Source organism: Camelina sativa, chromosome 6 (genome assembly GCF_030686135.1).
Source record: "Camelina sativa cultivar CO46 ecotype springtype chromosome 6, ASM3068613v1".
Classification (NCBI taxonomy): Eukaryota; Viridiplantae; Streptophyta; class Magnoliopsida; order Brassicales; family Brassicaceae; genus Camelina; species Camelina sativa.
In genome coordinates, this window is record NC_141885.1 from 442,473 (window position 1) to 463,013 (window position 20,541).

Sequence of the window (20,541 nt, forward strand, 5' to 3'; positions counted from 1 at the left end):
GGATAAATTGAAAAACATGTTTTCTATTAAAGAAATATGAACTTTTTTGTTGTTATTAATTTTAGAAGGTTTATCGAAAATTGGAAATCCTAAAGTTTAGCCACTTTTTTTATTGGAATATGCTCAATTTAAAGTTATTTGAATCTATATTGAACGCAAGTTTTGTAGTATACACTAACTATTTAGATCTTATTATGGAATATACTCATATATGAAACCGATTAGAATTAATATGGAATGTTCGTATTACAGATTTTATCTAGTGTTATTAATAGAATTGGTTACTTACCTTTTTATTAATTTTGATATCACAGATTTGTTGTCAAATATATAAAATTTAATGATGAAATAAGTTTTTTTGGTTACTCGCTCCACCTTTTATAGAAGGCAAGTAACCAATTATATTTACCATAATTATGGTATGGATGGTTTTATACCTTTATTGTAAAGTTATTTCCTAATTCGACATTATTTAATATTTATCTTTTACTTTATGGATAAAAATTTACAAAACATTACATGTATTATTAATTAGTTCACTATGGGTATAGGATATTGACATAAATACTAAGTGATTTATTTCCTGTTCTCTTAGGTTTTACCAAAAAAGAGATTTAAAATAATATTAATAAAATATCCAAAATATTAACTCGATTGATTAAAGAAAAATAAATATTGGTCATTATTTTTTTATTTGATACAATTTAATTGTAAATACAATTTTACACTGTTAAAAATATAATTTTTCTTCAGCATGTTTGTCCCAGTTCAGAAACTGCAAAATCAAGTCGCCAACACAAAATAGTTATTAAGACATGCATGAAACATGATAAGAACATATAAACACTCTTTTAATTAACAAATAACATAAGAAGAAGTGAAAAGTACCAGCTCATATATTTTTTTTATGAGATTCTCTATGATTAAATCTCTTGATTTCGTGGCACATTCACAATCCTTGTTACCTATAATATTTAAAATAGAGAATACGTGTCAGATAATAATGTTTAAAAATAAAATTTATAAGATTAAGTAAATAATTCTATGAAATCTAGATATTTCTCTACTCTATGAATGATCAATAATGAAATAGAATTTTGCTTCAAAGAATATGTTCCTGACGGCTTGAAATATATGATAAACTGTTGACCTTGAAACCAAAAAATCATAAGAATATGCATAAGAGTTTAGTAAAACCTTGAAGATAAGCATGAGAAGAAGAACATGCTGATTTATTTTTGCTTCTGTTTTTGTTTACAAATCCAGTTTTTTCTATATTGTTTGTGGGATAATCTAGAGGGATGTATGCAAACAATGGTATGCAACAAATGATTTCAAAAATATAAGATGAAAGTAATGTTATGAGTTTAAGACTTTAAGTAGCTCTCCAATATTTGTAGGCGATGTGAGTGGATTTGAGAATATACCTAGCATATATTTACCGAATCAAATATTATATGAAAATTTGGTAAGTACGTTTAATTTCGACGATTTGTTTCAGATATATGTTAACTAAATTCCACTTTATATATTAAAAACTAAATATTGAATAGAGATTTGGTAATTACCTTAAATATCGCCAGTTTGATAGTATTCTAATTCCTCAAAATTGGCCAGTTTGATAATATTTTTTTTTCCTCATTAATTTTGAATATGAATTGTAATTGTTAGATCTTCTCCGAGACTTCTCATTGATGCTCTTCAATTATTTAATGATTTTTCAATGTAGGATCCACGTCCTTTGAAGACCAGATCCGAACGGGTTATACGCGATCCGAATAGCACTATCTTTGGCCGCTTAAATTTCTAAGCTTTTAGGTCCTAATTACCCTAGTTTATTTTTTTTGTTTGTTCTCCAGTTTGTTTATAGAAAGTGTAATACATGGAATTCTGTTTTGTTTATTTTTTTTTATCCCTAAGTACACTTTCCAATTAATAATATAGATAACAAGTGGTAGTGTGGATTTAAGGACGCACCGTCAACCATGTCTAAATCAATTGAATAAGGTGAGGTGTGAAACCCCAAAATTTATGAAATTCTCTAGTAAATTATTCATTTGACATGAGCATGATTCATGAATGTTTTTTTTTGTGACCATTCCTTTCATTAATAAGTTTTATTATCCAAAGAAAAATATATATATATTGTATTTGTTTTCTTTAACATTTAAATATCTCATTTTGTGGTCTTTTTGTGTTTTTTTTTGTCTAGCAATGCAACATTTATAGTATTTGAGTTGTTTGTATACTACACAAATGTGGTCATACTAATTACTAAACGTAGTTCAGTCTACAGTAAATCGAGTGAGATAATCGTATTCATCATCTCTATCTATATACCTGCATAAAAGTAAGTATGAATGTAAGATTCCGTTCTAATATTATCTAGAAGAACGTCTACTCTAAAATCACATGGTTAAGAAAAAACAACATACAATATATCATTTAGTTTAGTAGTTTATAATAGTACTATACTAGTGTTGATTGTTGTAGTATAGAAACGGATGTTTCGACCCCATCATCATAATAAATTCATTGTCTAATCTTTCTATCTTCTCACATCATAGTTTTATTGATTTTTTTTGTCGGTGGGACAGCGGAAGCGTGGAAAACGTTTGGCCAATAATATCCGTCTCTTAATTGTTTGATTTGAGTTCTCCGTAAACTTATAATTACTTTGCTATTATCTTTCTTTAATCTGGACTAGAAAAAAAACAAAACATTTGATTAAACGTTCGATTTCATATCAAGTCGTGAAATCCGAATCAAAACCAAATCGCGCCCGAACACACACAAGTTATATAGAGATATGAAAAATAATGAAAATAATATATTTTTAAAGGTATCACATTCACACCCCTTGTCGTATTCATAAAGTAGCCCCATCCATGTTAGATAGAGAGCTTCAATTCACCGTGAATCAACACAACTACCACTTGTTAAAATGGTCCATGCATAGGTCCGCCACTGATGGCCATTGTTTATCTAAAAATCCAATCTGCAATAATGCAAATTGACACAGAAGCGCGTGGTAAAAAAGAGTTTTAGTCAAATGGACAAATGGAGAAAAAAGCATGTTTTTTACGTTTTAACCGTGACATATCTCTATATAAACGAAGGCAACCAGAAGTGAAAGTATTCATACACCAAAAAAACAAACAAACAAACGAAAAAACATCCACTTCACGAGATGGCAACGTCGGGTACATATGTGACGGAGGTTCCATTGAAAGGATCAGCGGAGAAACACTACAAGCGCTGGAGGAGTGAAAACCACCTCTTCCCCGACGCCATTGGCCACCTCATCCAAGGTGTCACCGTCCACGACGGCGAATGGGACTCCCATGGAGCCATCAAGATCTGGAACTACACATGCGGTAACTTACTTTAATTATATAACTCAATCTGAAAACTAGGGTTTTTTTGTAAAGAATACTGCCAAATTATTCTTTGATTATCTATATGAAATCACATGAAAATGAATATATATATATATATATATATATATATAGTGGTACCAATATGCTTAGTATACAGAGAATCCATTTATCATACGGTTTGACCATATACATATATATATATGTAAACTCATCTCATAATCTCTTATGCATATCTGTGGTACTAACTTATGAATATATATATATAAATATTTTTTGGTAAAAATTATGAATATATATATATATATATATATGAATTATAATTAACATGTACATATATATGTATGAAGATGGGAAAGCGGAGGTGTTCAAGGAGAGGAGAGAGATAGACGATGAGAACATGGCGGTAACGTTCAGAGGATTGGAAGGTCATGTGATGGAGCAACTTAAAGTGTATGATGTCATCTTTCAGTTCATTCAAAAGTCGCCTGATGACATCATCTGCAAGGTCACTATGATCTGGGAGAAGCAAAACGATGACATGCCTGAGCCCAGCAACTATATGAAGTTCGTCAAGAGCCTCGCTGCTGACATGGACGATCACGTTCTCAAAGTCTAATTAAATCCCTTTCGAATTCGATCCACCTCAAACCATCATGCATCTATCATCACCCTCTTCTTTTGTGTTCGTGTGTATCATGATGTATCTGTGTAAAGTGTTTTAAATACAATAAATGTCAGTTCGCATATGTATGGTTTAATTTCATCTACTGTAATATATATGCATGCTTTGATGTTGTTTAATATGGTTGAGATTTCATTTATGTTCATCTATTAAGATTCAGAATCACAGGAGAACACGACGGAGAAGAAGAAGAAGAGGAGAGCCATTAAAGCTTTAACTAACTTTCTTAACAGAAAATAAATGTGTATTACAAAGCTTAGTTTAGGAAGTTAATCATAATCTTCTTATATACAAACTTCTCATTAACCCAAACTAAGTGAACCAGAGATAACCGGTTGATAACCAGTCAATAACCAATCCTCATCTATCCTAATATCATCTTTACATGTATCCGTAGCTTGTTAATTAATGATTTTAAAGATCTAGTAACTAAATTAAGATTCTCTAACAGTTGGGTTAAGAGCTAGGCTGTTCTTTTCAGAGAAACCTGTCCTCAGTACAATCGCGTGGATCTTCTTAAGCTGCCTAGGTTTTGAAGAAATTGCTCGTAGAAGCTCGGAGTCGGAGAGCATTTGTTTTGTTAATGGCGTTTGTTTCGCAAGCATCTCTTTCTCTTCTTGCCGTGATCGTCTGATTTTTTTTATACAGTGCATCTTAAATATGCAGTACCCTCTCTCTGAAATTTTTGAAGCTCAATTTCTTCAAGAATAGGCCCAATAAAGTAAGCCCAACAGTGGCAGAAAAAAATATAATAAATCCTTTCTTCTTCTTTTATTTTTTATTTTTGTTCTTGAATGATTCACACAATACTGTAACAAGTGGTAGTGTGGATCTAAGGACGGACACATCAACCATGTCTAAATCAATTGAATCAGGTGAGGTGTGAAACCCCAAAATTTATGTAATTGTCTAGTAAATTATTTATTTGACATAAGCATGATTTTTTTTTTTTTTTTTTTTTTGTGACCATTCCATTCTTTAATTAGTTTTTAATTTATTATCCAAAGAAAATTATTTATTTTGTATTTGTGTCCCTTAACATTTAAATATCTCATTTTGTGGTTTTTTTGTGTGTGTTTTTTGTGTAGCAAATTCTGCAACATTTGTAGTATTTGAGTTTTTTGTATACTACACAAATGTGGTCATACTAATTACTAAACGTAGTTCAGTGTACAGTAAATCGAGTGAATAATGGTATTCATCATTCATCTCTATCTATATACATGCATAAAAAGTAAGTGTGAATGTAAGATTCCGTCTAATATTATCTAGAAGGACGTCGTCTACTCTAAAATCACATATAGAAAGAAAAAACAACATACACTATATATCATTTAAGTTAGTAGTTTATAGTAGTACGTACTATGTACTAGTATTGATTGTTGTAGTGTAGAAACAGATGTTTCGACCCCATGGTCATAATAAATTCATTGTCTAATCTTTTTTCTTCTCAGATCATAGTTTTATTGATTCTTTGTCGATGGGACAGCGGAAGCGTGGAAAACGTTTGGCCAATAATATCAGTCTCTTAATTGTTTGATTTGAGTTCTCCTTAAACTTATAATTAATTTGCTATTATCTTTCTTTAATCTGGACTAGGGAAAAAAAAAACAAATCATTTGATTAAACGTTCGATTTCATATCAAGTCATGAAATCCGAATCAAAACCAAATCGCGCCCGAACGCACACAAGTTATATAGGGATATAAAAAAATAATGAAAATAATATATTTTTAAAGGTATCACATTCATACACCCCTTGTCGTATTCATAAGGTAGCCCCCATCCATGTTAGATAGAAAGCTTCAACTCATCATTCTGAAAAAAATGAGAAAAATGGCTCCGTTTCACCACCAGATTACCGACACCCGATCAGCTTTAAAACCAACCTCAATCTCTGGTTCATGCATGTAATTTGAATCTAACTATATTAAGATGCAAGGGGTCGGCTTTTGGATATATTGTTTTTATTCCTTTCAAATTGGTGGATAGAATTTAAACTATTTTGACCAAGTAACTGATCACCCTTATAATTCGGTCACAGGTTACTTTTTAAAAGATGTTTTTTAAAATGGCTCACCATTTAAAAAACATGCAGTCATTGTCGACCAGGTTTCCCATCGGTTCACCTATTTTCTCTTTTGTAGAAAGCCGATAGTGATTGTTAACAGCTTCATTAAAAATATGATTTCTGTCGCTTGATTATTATATTCTAGGAATGTAATATATTCATTTTGACAACTACTATTCAAGTGAGGTGTTGATGGCCATTGTTTTTCTAAAAGTCCAATCTGCAATAATGCAAATCGACACAGAAGCGCGTGGTAAAAAAGAGTTTTAGTCAAATGGAGAAAAAAGCATGTTTTTTTACGTTTTAACCGTGACATTTCTCTATATAAACGAAGGCAACCAGAAGTGAAAGTATTCATACACCAAAGAAACAATCAAACAAACGAAAAAACATCCACTTCACTAGATGGCAACGTCGGGTACATATGTGACGGAGGTTCCATTGAAAGGATCAGCGGAGAAGCACTACAAGCGGTGGAGGAGTGAGAACCACCTCTTCCCCGACGCCATTGGCCACCTCATCCAAGGTGTCACCGTCCACGACGGCGAATGGGACTCCCATGGAGCCATCAAGATCTGGAACTACACATGCGGTAATTAACTTACTTTACTTATATTTACTCAATCTGAAAACTAGGGTTTTTTTAAAATGAATACTGCCAAATTATTATTTGATTATCTATATGAAATCACATGAAAATGAATATATATATATTGGTACCAGTTTGTCACAAGTATACAGAGAATCCATTTGTCATACGGTTTGACCATACATATGTAAACTCATCTCAGAATCTCATATTCATGTGGTACTAACTTATGAATATATATGAATTATATATGTATGAAGATGGGAAAGCGGAGGTGTTCAAGGAGAGGAGAGAGATAGACGATGAGAACATGGCGGTAACGTTCAGAGGACTGGAAGGTCATGTGATGGAGCAACTTAAAGTATATGATGTCATCTTTCAGTTCATTCAAAAGTCGCCTGATGACATCATCTGTAAGGTCACTATGATCTGGGAGAAGCAAAACGATGACATGCCTGAGCCCAGCAATTACATGAAGTTCGTCAAGAGCCTCGCTGCTGACATGGACGATCACGTTCTCAAAGCCTAAATCCCTTTCACCTCGAAGGCTCAAACCATCACCTATCATCATCACCATCATCATCACCCACCCTCTTCTTTTGTGTTCGTGTGTATCATGTATCTGTGTATGGTGTTTTAAATACAATAAATGTCAGTTCGCATATGTATGGTTTCATCTACTGTAATATGCATATGCTTTGATGATGTTTAGTATGGTTGAGGTTTCATGTATGTTCATCTTTACATGTATCCGTAGCTTGTTAATTAATGTTTTAAAGAGTAATTAAACTAATATTTATCTTTTTTAGCACCAAAAAAAAATATATTTGCACTATAAATGTATCAGCTTCCACTTTTGACAACAACAAAAAAAAAATGTATCAGTTCCACAAGGGGCACATAAGTTATATACAGTATTTAGTAGTTGTGTTATTGGTCATTTTGTTGTTCCTTTTAGTGGTTGTATTATTCATTTACAGCATTCATTATATACAGCTGTGTTTAGTGAATATGCTATTCATATGCTACAATTGTATATTATTGCTGTCTTTGTTTCTATATTTACTATAGAGTAATAAATGCTGTCCTTGTATGGTCATATAGGTTGTAGCATTCATCTTTTCTTCTAAATTCGTCGTGAGTAGTACTGTATCATTATTTATCGGTCGTATATAAAGAAATAAATATCAGTCGTCAGTACGTACGTATAAAGTTGTAGTATAATATTTAGAAAATGGACAGAAAAAAAACAGTTGAATTTAAAAAGGTTGTATAGTGCTAGTTAGTTTGGGGTTGAGCTTTGGTTATGCTCGGATTAGTTTCATCTAGTATTAAGCTTCGTTTAAACTTAATTACTTGGTTGTTGTGGCGTTTGAAAGCTTTAAGTGGGTCTCGATTTTCTTACGGTTAAATCCCGGAAAACCCTTGACAAAGCATTTATAGAGAAAGATGCATCTTATGCGGAGAAAACCAAGTTCCATTCTCTTTTTATGGCCATTTGTGGTGAAGCCCGTTATCATTTGTTAGTATGCAGGAAATCCTTATGGTTTTCGAGAGCTAAATCAGTCTCGAGACAAGATATTTTTGGTTTAAACATTGTATCTGTAAAATCATTTCCTCTTCTAGTTGTAGGCTATGGATAGATCTTTGTGTCTCTGTAATTTCATTCTCGTTTTTATCTTGTGATTTGTAATCTTTCCAAACTCTATTATCAATCAATATAATCTTTTTAGTAAAAAAAAAGTGCTAGATATATATATTAGGTCATCTGCATTGATAAGTTCTCAGAGAGTTTCTCAGAATAAAAATAAATCAAAAATATATATATATATATATATAATTTAATAAAAATCTAGGAGAATCGATTCTCAAGGTTTCTCAAACTCATGAGATTCACTCCTCACAATTTCACATGAGTTGTTAGAATTTGTTATAATAAATTAACTCCACAAAAACTTAAAATCTTAATTAAACAGTTTATTTGTTGTTATTTTTATTTTATTTTTTATAAATCAGAAAATAAAATTAACTATTTAACAAGTTCTATTATGCATAATTTTAAATAATGTATTCATATTATTTTAAAGTAATATTAGTTGATACAAAAAATATTAATATGATTAAAAATTATGAGAGTTAAACAAATATTAATATTATGAAATTAACTATATTAGTATTTATAATTTTATGATTGATAATATGTTTTTTTCTTAACATTATTGATAATATGTTATATAATATAAAATATAACTAATTAATAAAATTAAATATATTATAAATAATTTAGTTTGTTTATAAAATATTAATAATGTTAAGATAAAATACAAAACAAAATAACAAAATAAATATTCAAATAAAATTATTTTAAAATTCTAAAATTAAATTAAAAATAATAATATTGTATGAACGAGAAATTCATTAGATTTCTCAACAATGGACATACAAAATTAGTAAAAAATTCTTAAATTTCTCTACACTAAAAAAGTTAATACTATATTAGTGAGAGATTCTCTACCGCTGCACATGCTTTTAGTCTAGTAGTCTTTACTGAGTGATCATTAGATTAGAGGATTCAAGATGGGTTTGATAGTTTTTTCACGACGTGAAAAGGCAAAAAAAGACGTCTTTCGTAGAGAGAATCCACCGTATATCTTCATCTGTTGGACGTTCGGATCGGGATTCCATAAACACAATCATTGCTTAAGTCTATACTATACTTTTTCAAAATGTGTGGATTATATATATAATATATAGGAAAAAAGATGTTCACGCTGCACAAAGTATAGCTCAATTTATGTTCACACATCCCAATTTTAAAAATATATTGTCAACTATACCAAGTAAATGTATTGTATGATCACATATACCAATTATATGATGCATGTGCTCAACATTAGGATCATTTTATTCCGGTACACTGTTTGTTATAATCCAGCATTGACCATGTTTGACTAGCGTTAACTCATGTTGACCAACTAGTTTAAAAAAAAAATTTATTATAGTATTAGAAACAAAAAATAAAACTGTTTTATAGAATAATTTATGGCCTTTTATTAATTAACAAAATATTTATATTCATTATAAAGATATATTTTACATTTTTCATTGCAATCAATCTTATACTATTTTTTTTTCAATTGTAAAACTTAACTTTAAATAAATTAAAAATCATTAATATATTTTTCAGATATTTAAAACTTTTATTTTACCACATATTCTACTATATTAATTGAGAAGTACAAATTTGAAACTAACCTTACAATTTGTGTTGCATATGTTGTGATTTGAATTTTTAAAAACGAAGAATATTACTCAATCTATGAAGAAAACAATGTGTGTTTTAATGTTCCACATCGGTGGATTAGTAAAACTAAATTTATGTGGTTGATAAAATTAATAAATTTTATTTTTTTCACAATTACAATATTATAATTATTTTAAAATATTTCACAAAATAATGATGCAAATACAGCAAACAAACAATATAAAATTGTGTAATATACATCAAACAAATTGTGTAATCCGCAAGTCGTCTCCATGGAAGATTTCAAGATCCTGTTCGGCACCATGACGAAAGAGATCTACCAGATGATCTCCGAAACTAACCGCAGGGTCGATGCCGTCATGACTCAGACAACCCCATCACAAATCTCTGCCGGACAGTCACCCATACTCGGCACAGACGGTCTCACTCGTCGTCTCGATTTTTCGGACGTACAGTACGAGCGGAGGAATCCTCCCCCTCAGACAACATCGAGTATTCGACCAACAAACCCAAACTCACGTGTGCACGAGAGTTCGGCCGCCCCGGTCGCCCACTTCACGAACGCGGGGTCTTGCCTCAAAATCGAAGAAATCAAGACGCAGATCAGCGGTATGAACACGCTTCTTCATCGGGCTATTAGCACAGCTCCAGAAATCGACAGGATTGTCGAAGTGACTCGGCAATCCCCTTTTACTCAACGGATCTTGCGGGCCGCCATCCCAAACGTCAAGCTGAAACTCCCAACCTACCTGGGCGACAAAGACCCCGTCCAATTCATGACGTCCTTCATGGAAACCATGACAAAGGCACGATTCACCGAAGAACAGAGGGATGTTGGGTGTTGTCAGCTATTTGTCGATAGCCTCTCCGTTCCCACCTTGGTGTGGTTCACAAGGCTCGAACCAAGTTTAATCGATAACTTCGACCAGTTGTCTACGGCTTTTCTTAAGCATTATCAAATTCTCATTGAACGAGGCGTGACAAGCTCAGACCTTTGGGAGATGACCCAGGAACCCGGCGAATCCATTGGCAGTTTCCTGAGCAGATTCAAGGAAAATCTAACGCGCGTCACTGTCCCAGAAGATGCCGCAATGGCAGCCTTGAGAAAGGGGTTGATTCCCGGGTCGCCATTACGAAAGGATCTTAACATACGGGAGCCCAAGGACCTCAATGACGCGCTACATCGAGCCTCTAGATTCGTGCTTGATGAAGACGAAGACGCCCAATTAGCCGCAAAGATAATCGGGCAACCGTTGCACCCCCCTAAGGCTAAAAGCCGGGACGAGCACCACGAACCTCGCAAGCATCACGACCCCCAAGACCGAAAAAGGTGTCGTTCACGCAGTTCCTGAAGTGGAGGACCAAAACAAACAGCCATCCGACCCAAACGAGCTGTACTGCGATTTCCACATGATCGCCGACCACTCCACACACGAATGCGTTGCCGAGGGGGATGGCGTGGTGGACAATTTAACGGTGACCGTGGCGCAGGAGGAGGACGAGGCTACAACGGTCCGGCCAACGGAGTTCAACAGCCGGCCAACCAAGTGCTGGCTAACCATCAAGAGGAGATGCCCCAGGCGGACGAGCTGCCTGGCCCACCCAAGCGGCAGAGAGGGCAAAATCCCGAGCGGGCCAATTCTTCTCTCCGAGGACGAATAACCATGATACTTAACCCACCAGAGGACTGCGCCGACTCCGTCCACGCACAAAAGAAGAGGATGCGTCAAGTTTGCAGCCTTCAGGCAGCCCCAAGCGAACCTCCACTCTGCTCGGACCCCATATCGTTTACTTCAGAAGATGCCAAGGAAATCCAACACCCCCATTCGGACCCTTTGGTCATCGAAGTCTCCATGGGCGATTTCGATGTCGAACGAGTTTTGGTCGACACGGAAGTACCGTCAATGTAATATGCTGGCAAACAGTAGAAAAAATGGGTGTCACACCGGAACAACTGAAACCCGAATCTCGAACATTGACGGGCTATGATGGGGTCGCCAAACTTTCAATGGGCGACGTAAAACTGCAAGTACGAGCCGGCGGATTGTCCCGGAAGACTAAGTTCGCAGTCATCGACGCGCCTCCTGTCTACAACGCCATTTTGGGGGTACCATGGATATACGCGATGCAGGCCGTACCATCGACCTATCACCTCTGCCTCAAGTTCCCAACCACCACAGGAATTTGCAAACTTTATGGTGACCAGAGGGTAGCCCGAACATGCTCTGTTATCGAGAAGAAGCAGAGGAAGACTGAGGATGTGTAGCAACTACAGAGCAAGGACCATCTTACCGGTCTCCATAAGCCGGAGAGAGATCGCCTCAAGTCTCTGGAGTGTCGAATCTTACAGGTGAACATTGATCCTTTCGACCCCTCACGAACTGTTGGCATCGGTGCCGAACTGGAAGAGCACATAAAGACAAAGCTGATCGCTTTTTTGCAAACTCGGTATTCCACATTCGCCTGGTCAACGAAGGACATGATCAGAATAGACCCCAATGTTATCTGCCACAAGCTCAACTTCGATCCCACATTCAAACCAATAAGGCAGAAATGACGACGCCTAGGTCCAGATCGGGCCAAAGCAGTTCATGATGAGGTCGAGCGGCTGCTCAATGCTGACCAGATAATGGAGGTCCAGTACCCTGACTGGCTGGCCAATCCAGTCATGGTCAAAAAGAAGAACGGTAAATGGAGAGTATGGGTGGATTTCACCGATCTCAACAAAGCATGCCCTAAGGATAGCTTTCCTTTGCCACACATAGACCGTCTCGTCGAAGCCACAGCCGGAAACCAACTGCTCTCGTTCATGGATGCCTTCTCAAGTTACAACCAGATCGCCATGAGTTCGACTGACCGCGAAAAAATGGCATTCATTACAGATAGGGGGACCTATTGTTATAAGGTCATGCCGTTCGGACTGAAGAACGCTGGAGCAACCTACCAACGGCTGGTGAACATGATGTTCGCTAGTTTGCTTGGAAGAACCATGGACGTCTACATCGACGATATGCTGGTCAAATCTTTGATCGCAGAGTAGCACATCGAGCATCTCGCCGAATGTTTCGATATCTTGGATCATTTCCAGATGAAACTAAATCCGACGAAGTGTATATTCGGAGTTACTTCAGGAGAATTCTTGGGGTATATCGTCACTGAACCGGGGATAGAAGCAAACCCTAAACAAATCGAAGCCATATTGGGACTGTCGTCGCCGACCAACAAGCGAGAAGTGCAACGTCTGACCGGCCGCATCGCAGCTTTAAATCGCTTCATCGCTCGATTAACAGATAAATGCCTCCTTTTCTACCAACTCCTCCGCGGAAATAAGGATTTTCACTGGGACGAGGAATGCGAGATCGCCTTTCGGCAATTAAAGGAGTACTTGACTTGCCACCCAGTATTAGTCAAATCAGAAGACGGCGAAACAATGTACCTCTACGTCTCGGTCTCCAGTTCGGCTGTCAGCGGCATGTTAGTTCGAGACGACCACGAGGATCAAAAACCTATTTTCTACACGAGTAAAGCACTCAACGACGCGGAGTCACGATACCCCACGCTGGAGAAACTCGCACTTGCAGTAATCATCGCCACACGGAAGCTTCGACCCTATTTCCAGTCACATTCCGTCGTCGTGTTTACCGATCAGCCACTCCGAACTGTCCTCCATAGCCCCTTCCAATCCGGACGCATGGCGAAATGGGCAGTCGAGCTAAGTGAGTATGACATCGAATACCGCTCTCGTCCAAGCTTGAAGTCGCAAGTCCTGGCCGACTTCATCACCGAGCTATCTCCTGACCTCGATGAGCACACTCCTAAGGAAGAGCATTGGACAATGTTCGTCGATGGTTCATCGACGAATGAAGGATCCGGAGTGGGAATCATTCTCCGGTCCCCCACCGGTGAAGTTCTCGAGCAAGCATTAAAGCTCAACTTTAGAGCGTCCAATAACGAAACAGAGTACGAGGCCATCCTTGCGGGGCTTCGGTTAGCACGAGGACTCGGAGTGACACATTTGCAAGTCTTCTGTGACTCCCAACTCGTAGTCAGCCAATTCAGCGGAGAGTTCGACGCCAAAAATAAGCAAATGGGGGCGTATCGGCAGTTGGTTCGAACATTGTCCGTGGAATTCACATGTTTTTCTCTGACGAAGATCCCACAGAATGAAAATGCATCAGCCGACGCCCTCACAGCCTTGGCAAACCGCTCCGACTCTGATTTGCGGCGCACCATCCCGATCGAATGCATCAACGCTCCTAGCATCGACCCCGACAATTAGATAGCTGTAATCAACGACGATTCAGTTCTGATGGAGGTCAACGAGCCAGTAGAGGACCTGACGGACGTCACAAAGCCTCCGGACGACTGGCAAATTGAGATCAAACTCTATATCTCCAAAGGCGTCGTTCCACCAGACCGATGGGTAGCTCGACACTTAAAGGCCCAAAGTGCCAGATACATCCTCTTGGACGGAGAATTATTTCGCCGAAGCGCGTCAGGAGTGTTCCTTACTTGCGTCACTCAGGATGACGCCGAACGAATCATGATGGAGGTGCATGAAGGCGAGGGTGGTAACCATTCTGGAGGACGCGCACTCGCCCTCAAAATAAAAAGGATGGACACTATTGGCCGACCATGATGGCCGAATGCGAAGCGTTCGCGACAAAGTGCGAGGCCTGTCAACGCCACAGACCAATGCGGCACGTCCCGCCCGAACTGCTGAATACCGTGACAGCTCCATATCCTTTCATGCGCTGGGCCATGGACGTTATAGGTCCTCTGTCGGCGTCAAAATCCAAGAAATACGTCCTGGTGCTGACCGATTTCTTCACCAAATGGGTCGAAACAGAGTCCTTCACAAGGATCCAATCCTTGGACGTAACCAATTTCATATGGAAGAACATCATATGTCGGCACGGACTTCCATACGAGATTGTCACCGATAACGGCACACAATTCACCTTGATGATCACCGGACGTTTCCTGACGAAGTGGCAAATCCGCCTCAGCACTTCGACTCCCCGATACCCGCAAGGAAATGGACAAGCTGAGGCCACTAATAAGTTGATCGTTGACGGACTAAAAAAGAGACTCGGTCGAAGGAAGGGGGCATGGGCAGACCACCTTGATGGCATATTGTGGTCCTATCGAACAACCACACGGCAGAGTACGGAACAATCCCCTTTTTCCCTCGCGTACGGTCTCGAGGCATTCGCCCCAGCCGAGGCAGGAGTCCCGACACTCCGACGTACCATGATAGTCGACAATCCCGAACTTAACAATAGGATGCTGATTGACCACAACGATCTTGCCGACGAACTGCGCGATCAAGCTCTAGTCCGAGTGCAGCACTACCAAGATGCAGCGGCTCGGTATTATAACAAGACTGTTCGTCAGCGGCGTTTCAACGAAGACGATCTGGTTCTACGGGAAGTTTTCGAAAACACCAAAGAAGTCAACGCCGGTAAACTCGGCGCTCGGTGGGTGGGTCCATACCTCGTATCCAGGGCAGTTCGCCCAGGCATCTACGAACTCGTAACCATGGCCGGAGAACGGATCAAAAACTCGTGGAACGCAACCCACTTGAAGCGTTATTACTGCTAAGTCGTCGTCACGACCCTAACTAGGTGTTTTCGGGAATCCGAACTCCATTCATCTTTCCTTTGTAATACGAACTACGGTTGGCTTGATCCTCGTTTCGGGGTACATAGGCAATTCCTTGTCTATTCAAGATTAAGTGAATGCAGCTAAGATATTAATAAAGTCTTTATTTCGAATACACATCGATCGGCAGTACGCCAAATTCCGCTGAAAGTCGTTTGGATTAATTTCCATTACACTTCGTCTAAAATCGTCATTTCAAGTACAAATAGAGAACTTCCATTGAATAATTCGGATAATACGAATGAGCAAATTCTTGATCAATCGCCATTACATGCTTTGGAGATTTGACCGATTAATAAGATAAAAAAAAGAGGGAGAAAAGAGACGCAAAGAAGAAAACCCTTCGCGACAGTTCTCTTATAAAAAAAAAATAAATAAATAAAAACCGCCCGTTTTCGGAGTTCGGCGCGGTACGAGGTCCACCATCACCGTTCATGATGGTCCTGCAGCCGAAGTGGAGGACGAGGACCAGACAGATCGTCCTCCAATGGTTCTTCCACCTCCATCTTGATTAGTTCGGCTCACCAAAACCGGCGTGCCTGCCTTAAGGCCTCAAGTCTTTCTGCCGGGACTTCGAAGCCACTAGACACCAAATCTTCCAGGATGGGCCCTCGACCATATGCCTTTCACGAAAGATTGGGCCAGTCGATTCCAAAAAATTGGCATATCGCCTCAACCTTTCCAGAGAAGCCCGGTAGGCCCAGATGTCCGTGATAAACGGATGCGCGGTATCCTCCAGGGGTTGGCAGTCGGCCTCGAGTAGGGCAGGCACATCCATGCGCGCAACCTGTTCCTGGCACGTCGCACGCGCGGCAAGCAACCGGGTCATTCGCCACTTCGCCAAGAAGAAACCTTAGCGATCATCTCGTTCAGAACCCGAACAGTCCCATCCAAGCGGTAAAACCGACAGATCTCGGCGAGACGTCTGGAGCTCCTGACATATAAGAACCCGAACAGTCCCCCCAACCTATAGCGGCGAGCTCGGTACCGTCGGAGCTCCTGGCATATAAGACTCCCCTACGCGCCAGTCATATCGACGAAGGGGACAGGTGTACGAACCAGAAACATCTCCCAGGCCCGTCTTAGCCATGCGGAACGAGAACTGCTCGCCGAAGCAGCTATTCTTTCCCAGGCCCGTCTTAGCCATGCGGATCGAGAAGTTACCATTCTTCTTTTTCTCGAAATTGTGAAAGTTGGAATGTTTCTTTCTCCTAACCCTCAACCCTATTTATATAGGGTCGTGGGAAGTAACCGCCGCTGAGTCCACCAATCACAATACCGCGAAATTTTTGCCGCATCCTGAAAATAATTCTCAAAGACCGCGTAACACTTTTAATGCAGCGCGTCTTTTAATTTCTAAAAGAAAAAAAAAATACTGAACTGGATTAAGTATTGGTATATGCCGAACTCAATCCTCGTTGACACCCTGGCCAGGTGATCAACTCGCGTAACTACGCACTATTTTTCAGGATTAAGCCGAACCCAGAGTTGTTACTTCGCACCTGACTTTCATATGTAGGGATAAGCCGGACCCAGAGTATTTATTCCGCACCCGATCTTTTAATTTAGGGATAAGCCGGACCCAGAGTATTTATTCCGCACCCGATCTTTTAATTTTGGGATAAGCCGAACCCAGAGTATTTATTTCGCACCCAAACTTTAGTTCGGACGGAATGGTTAGCCGAACCCAGGGAATAATTTCGCAGTCCGACATCCGAACTAAAGCAAAGGAGATAAGCCGATCCCAGTATCTCGCCCTCCGACCAAACATATCCCGTTAGGGCCAAATAGTCTATATTTTAAAGTTTGATCGATGTTTTCTACCAGCGTTTGATAAAATTGCCGGATGTAAGCCGGGACACGTCTCGCTTCTGGTACATTTTTTGACAATGAAATAGCAAACTTTAAATACTCAAATAGCAAAATTCGCGTGCTACAATGCGGCTAAATCTTATTAAATAGTCAAATAGCAAAATTTGCCAGCTACAATGCGGCTAATACTCAAATAACGCATGTTAATTCCAAACTAGTGCACCATTCGCCGCGATCTCACGAACACTCGTCTTAAGTCGTTTTGGCATTGGCCACAACAGTTGAAGCCCGATCTTCTCCCAATCCTCGGGGCGAGTTTCCAATGCCCTGACCTTCTGTTCGGACTCATCCAGCAAGTCAATAGTCCTTTTCCTTTTTGCCTTGAGTATGGCAACTTCAGATTCCAAAATCCTCAGCTGGCGGTTGATCCTACCTTTTTTCATATGAAAGTACTCAATTCTTGATGTGTGCCTTCAATCTGCATACGCAAAGTCAACGACGGATTAGTTTGGAAGCGGACATTACGGGATGTCTCGCGATAGTTACCTGACGAAAGAAGGTTTCGGCTTCAGCAAGCTCGGCATCATTAGCACGCCTGTTAATATAAAACGGCTTGACGTTTCCTGGAATGAAATCACCAATCAAGGTAGGATCCATGTGTGTCGGCTTCCGATCTGCTTCCTTTCGGTACTCGTTGCAGTACGCAACCAGGCATGGCGGCAGGACTGCTATCCTCTCAAATCCATTCTCGACCCAATCTTTTGGGTGGGATTCAAGCATCTCAAGTTTGAGCAGCAATTCGCGTTGCGCTTGTTCGGATTCGGCGAGTCGATCGCGGTACTCTGTGTGACGGTCTTCCACCTAATGAAGAAATTCTTCCAGGTCAAGCCTTTCTTCCGGTTTGACGCGGAACATCAGAATCCAAGGAGCTTGGATGTTCGGGTAGTAGGCCATCCCCCATCGCTTTGATTGAAAGTTTTTCGGGAATTGTTTAGTTCGGAGACAGCGCCGTTTGATTTATATGAATACTGGGAAGTGAAATCCTTTCCAAATTTCCATATTCATTGCAAAATGGCAAAGGTGCAAATTCTCGAAATTGTCGATTTTTTTTTTCTCGAAAAAGGAAAAATTCCGGCTTGTCGATTTTTTTTCTCGAAAAAGGAAAAACTCCGGCAAAGGAAAAAGAAAAGGGAATAAGGGAGAATGGGCCGAACAAGTCGGCAATGTTTTACAAGGGTATTCGAAAACAAGAAATTAAAATTAAGCATCCAAAGCACTGGTCAGATCGGCTTGGAAGCTCTCGGCATTGGAGCCATACGGATGGTGGACGGAATCTGGAGCCGTCGTTCTGGGGTGAAGAAGTCCGTAACCGAGCTGATCCGGGGACATGACGAGGTCATTTTTATTCAGTTCGAGGACGTCGATCGCTTTGATAGTTTCCTCAGCTTTGGCCTTGTTCTTATCAATCTCCGCGATTCGCTCCTCAGGAATGACAGCCTCATTCTCAATCAGATATTGCACAGTTTCTTGCACTCCGGTAGCCTGGTTTATCAGATCTTCCAAGGGGCGAATCTTCTCTTGCTCGACTAGATAAGCCTTGATATTATTCAATCGAATCTGCGCTTTCTTCGCTGTTCGCTCCACTTTCTACAAACGATCCCGCCGAAGTCTTTTAACTTCAAAGTCGAGTTGGCTTTTCAATTCGTCGCATGGAAATTCAGTTCGCCAATCCTTAGTTCGGATTTAGCGATGATACCGTCCTTTTCAGCGAGAAGAGCTTCAAGCTCCTTGATCCTCTCGTCTTTAGCTTTGTTGGCGACTCGGATTTGTTCCGCGCATTCCTTCACCTTGTCGAGCTCAAATCCAGACTTCTTATCGTTTTTGACTCGCCTCTCGTACAACTGAGTCAGCGCATTCATCCTGACGGCAGTCTGTGGATTCAAAGAACATACGTCAGTTGTGCCCGCACAAAGTTTGAACAAGTTAAATAAAATGATAAGGCAAACCATTAAGTGGGATTCGGCGACGTCAAGGAACGCTTGTTTGAACTCCAGTTCGTCCACTGACGGAAGGATTCGACTGGAGATCTTCAAGGTTCGGAAGAGTTCGCCTGAAGCATCGCGATTTGTGACCAGAGGGGTATCACCGAAATACTCAAAGGCAAACCGATCCGTTTTATCGTTCTCTCTTGCCAGATGGAATCGATCAGTATATTCCAGTCCGGCGTCTTCAGCCGAGCGTTTGCGGTTTACTACTGACTGCAGCGTCTTCTTTTTATGCTTTGTCCTCTTCTTTTTCGATCCAGCTCTAAGCTGAGGACATCCTCTTCATCGTTCGGAGGGTCGGCATTCCCTAAAGCTAGGGGATGAGTATCGTCTTTCGCAATATCGACTATGTCGACGTTTTCCTCAGGAGCCCGAGTAGGATCGATGACGGTCCGATCCTGATCAGGATCAATGTCAGTCCGGTTCCGAGGAGGATCGATATCAGCTTCGATGGCAGCCTGAGTTTCTCGACGAACGATCTGGAGACTGTCGGATTCAACGACACTTGACCCGGCTGGCTCTGCAGTTTGTCCCAGTGAACTCGCGAAACTTGGGAATGTTGTCCTGGGTTTGCCCATTACTGTTTCAACACGAATAAGAGTAATAAATTCCCACCGACGATTGTTCCTGGATAATAGAGCGTTCCGAACGGGATGATTGTCCGGAGCTAGACGTTTTGCGCAAAATGGACTATCTGGAAGCAAGACACGAAAAAGTTAAAACTGGTCAGAGGTGTCGAAGTCAATTAAAATGTACTGGAAATATAAAATCTACCAGGATTTTCATTCCACACTCTCCGATGGATTAACGAGTGAGTACTGATCGACGCGGACATAAAAGTAGTGGTTCGCGCACTTCTTGAATTTGGAAACTCTTTGACCAGCAAGGAATATGTGCGCCGGTCTCATATTCACTTTCCAGCGATGCGGACTCTTTGATAACTTAAAATTGGATAGTTTCTCAAAGCATTGAACTCCGATGTTAACTCCGACTTCGGATGCTATGGTAAGGGCAGCCATAAAGTTACAAATGG

The 20,541-nt window shown here is 39.6% G+C and overlaps 3 protein-coding genes across 3 annotated transcripts; all 3 read left to right on the forward strand.

The window, feature by feature from the left end:
• The first annotated feature begins 3,137 nt into the window (after positions 1-3,137).
• LOC104789913 (MLP-like protein 328) lies at positions 3,138-4,181 on the forward strand. The gene is made up of 2 exons (XM_010515576.2): positions 3,138-3,377; positions 3,728-4,181. The coding sequence occupies exons 1-2, from the start codon at positions 3,191-3,193 to the stop codon at positions 3,994-3,996; spliced, it is 456 nt and encodes a 151-aa protein (XP_010513878.1). The 5' UTR covers positions 3,138-3,190; the 3' UTR covers positions 3,997-4,181.
• Positions 4,182-6,298: 2,117 nt separating this feature from the next.
• On the forward strand, positions 6,299-7,515 carry LOC104789914 (MLP-like protein 328). Its single transcript, XM_010515577.2, has 2 exons — positions 6,299-6,725; positions 6,983-7,515. Exons 1-2 carry the CDS (start codon positions 6,539-6,541, stop codon positions 7,249-7,251), a joined length of 456 nt encoding a protein of 151 aa, XP_010513879.1. The 5' UTR covers positions 6,299-6,538; the 3' UTR covers positions 7,252-7,515.
• A 2,774-nt stretch (positions 7,516-10,289) lies between these two features.
• Positions 10,290-11,339, forward strand: LOC147942073 (uncharacterized). Its single transcript, XM_087455506.1, has one exon. It carries the CDS (start codon positions 10,290-10,292, stop codon positions 11,337-11,339), a length of 1,050 nt encoding a protein of 349 aa, XP_087311632.1.
• Positions 11,340-20,541: the final 9,202 nt, after the last annotated feature.

What these genes read in the sequence shown, in the direction of transcription:
- LOC104789913 (XM_010515576.2), top strand. Translation starts at nt 3,191, where the DNA reads ATGGCAACGTCGGGTACATATGTGACGGAGGTTCCATTGAAAGGATCA. An exon ending in GATCTGGAACTACACATGCG is followed by an intron (nt 3,378 to 3,727) that starts GTAACTTACTTT and finishes ATATGTATGAAG; the next exon opens with ATGGGAAAGCGGAGGTGTTC.
- LOC104789914 (XM_010515577.2), top strand. Translation starts at nt 6,539, where the DNA reads ATGGCAACGTCGGGTACATATGTGACGGAGGTTCCATTGAAAGGATCA. An exon ending in GATCTGGAACTACACATGCG is followed by an intron (nt 6,726 to 6,982) that starts GTAATTAACTTA and finishes ATATGTATGAAG; the next exon opens with ATGGGAAAGCGGAGGTGTTC.
- LOC147942073 (XM_087455506.1), top strand. Translation starts at nt 10,290, where the DNA reads ATGACGAAAGAGATCTACCAGATGATCTCCGAAACTAACCGCAGGGTC.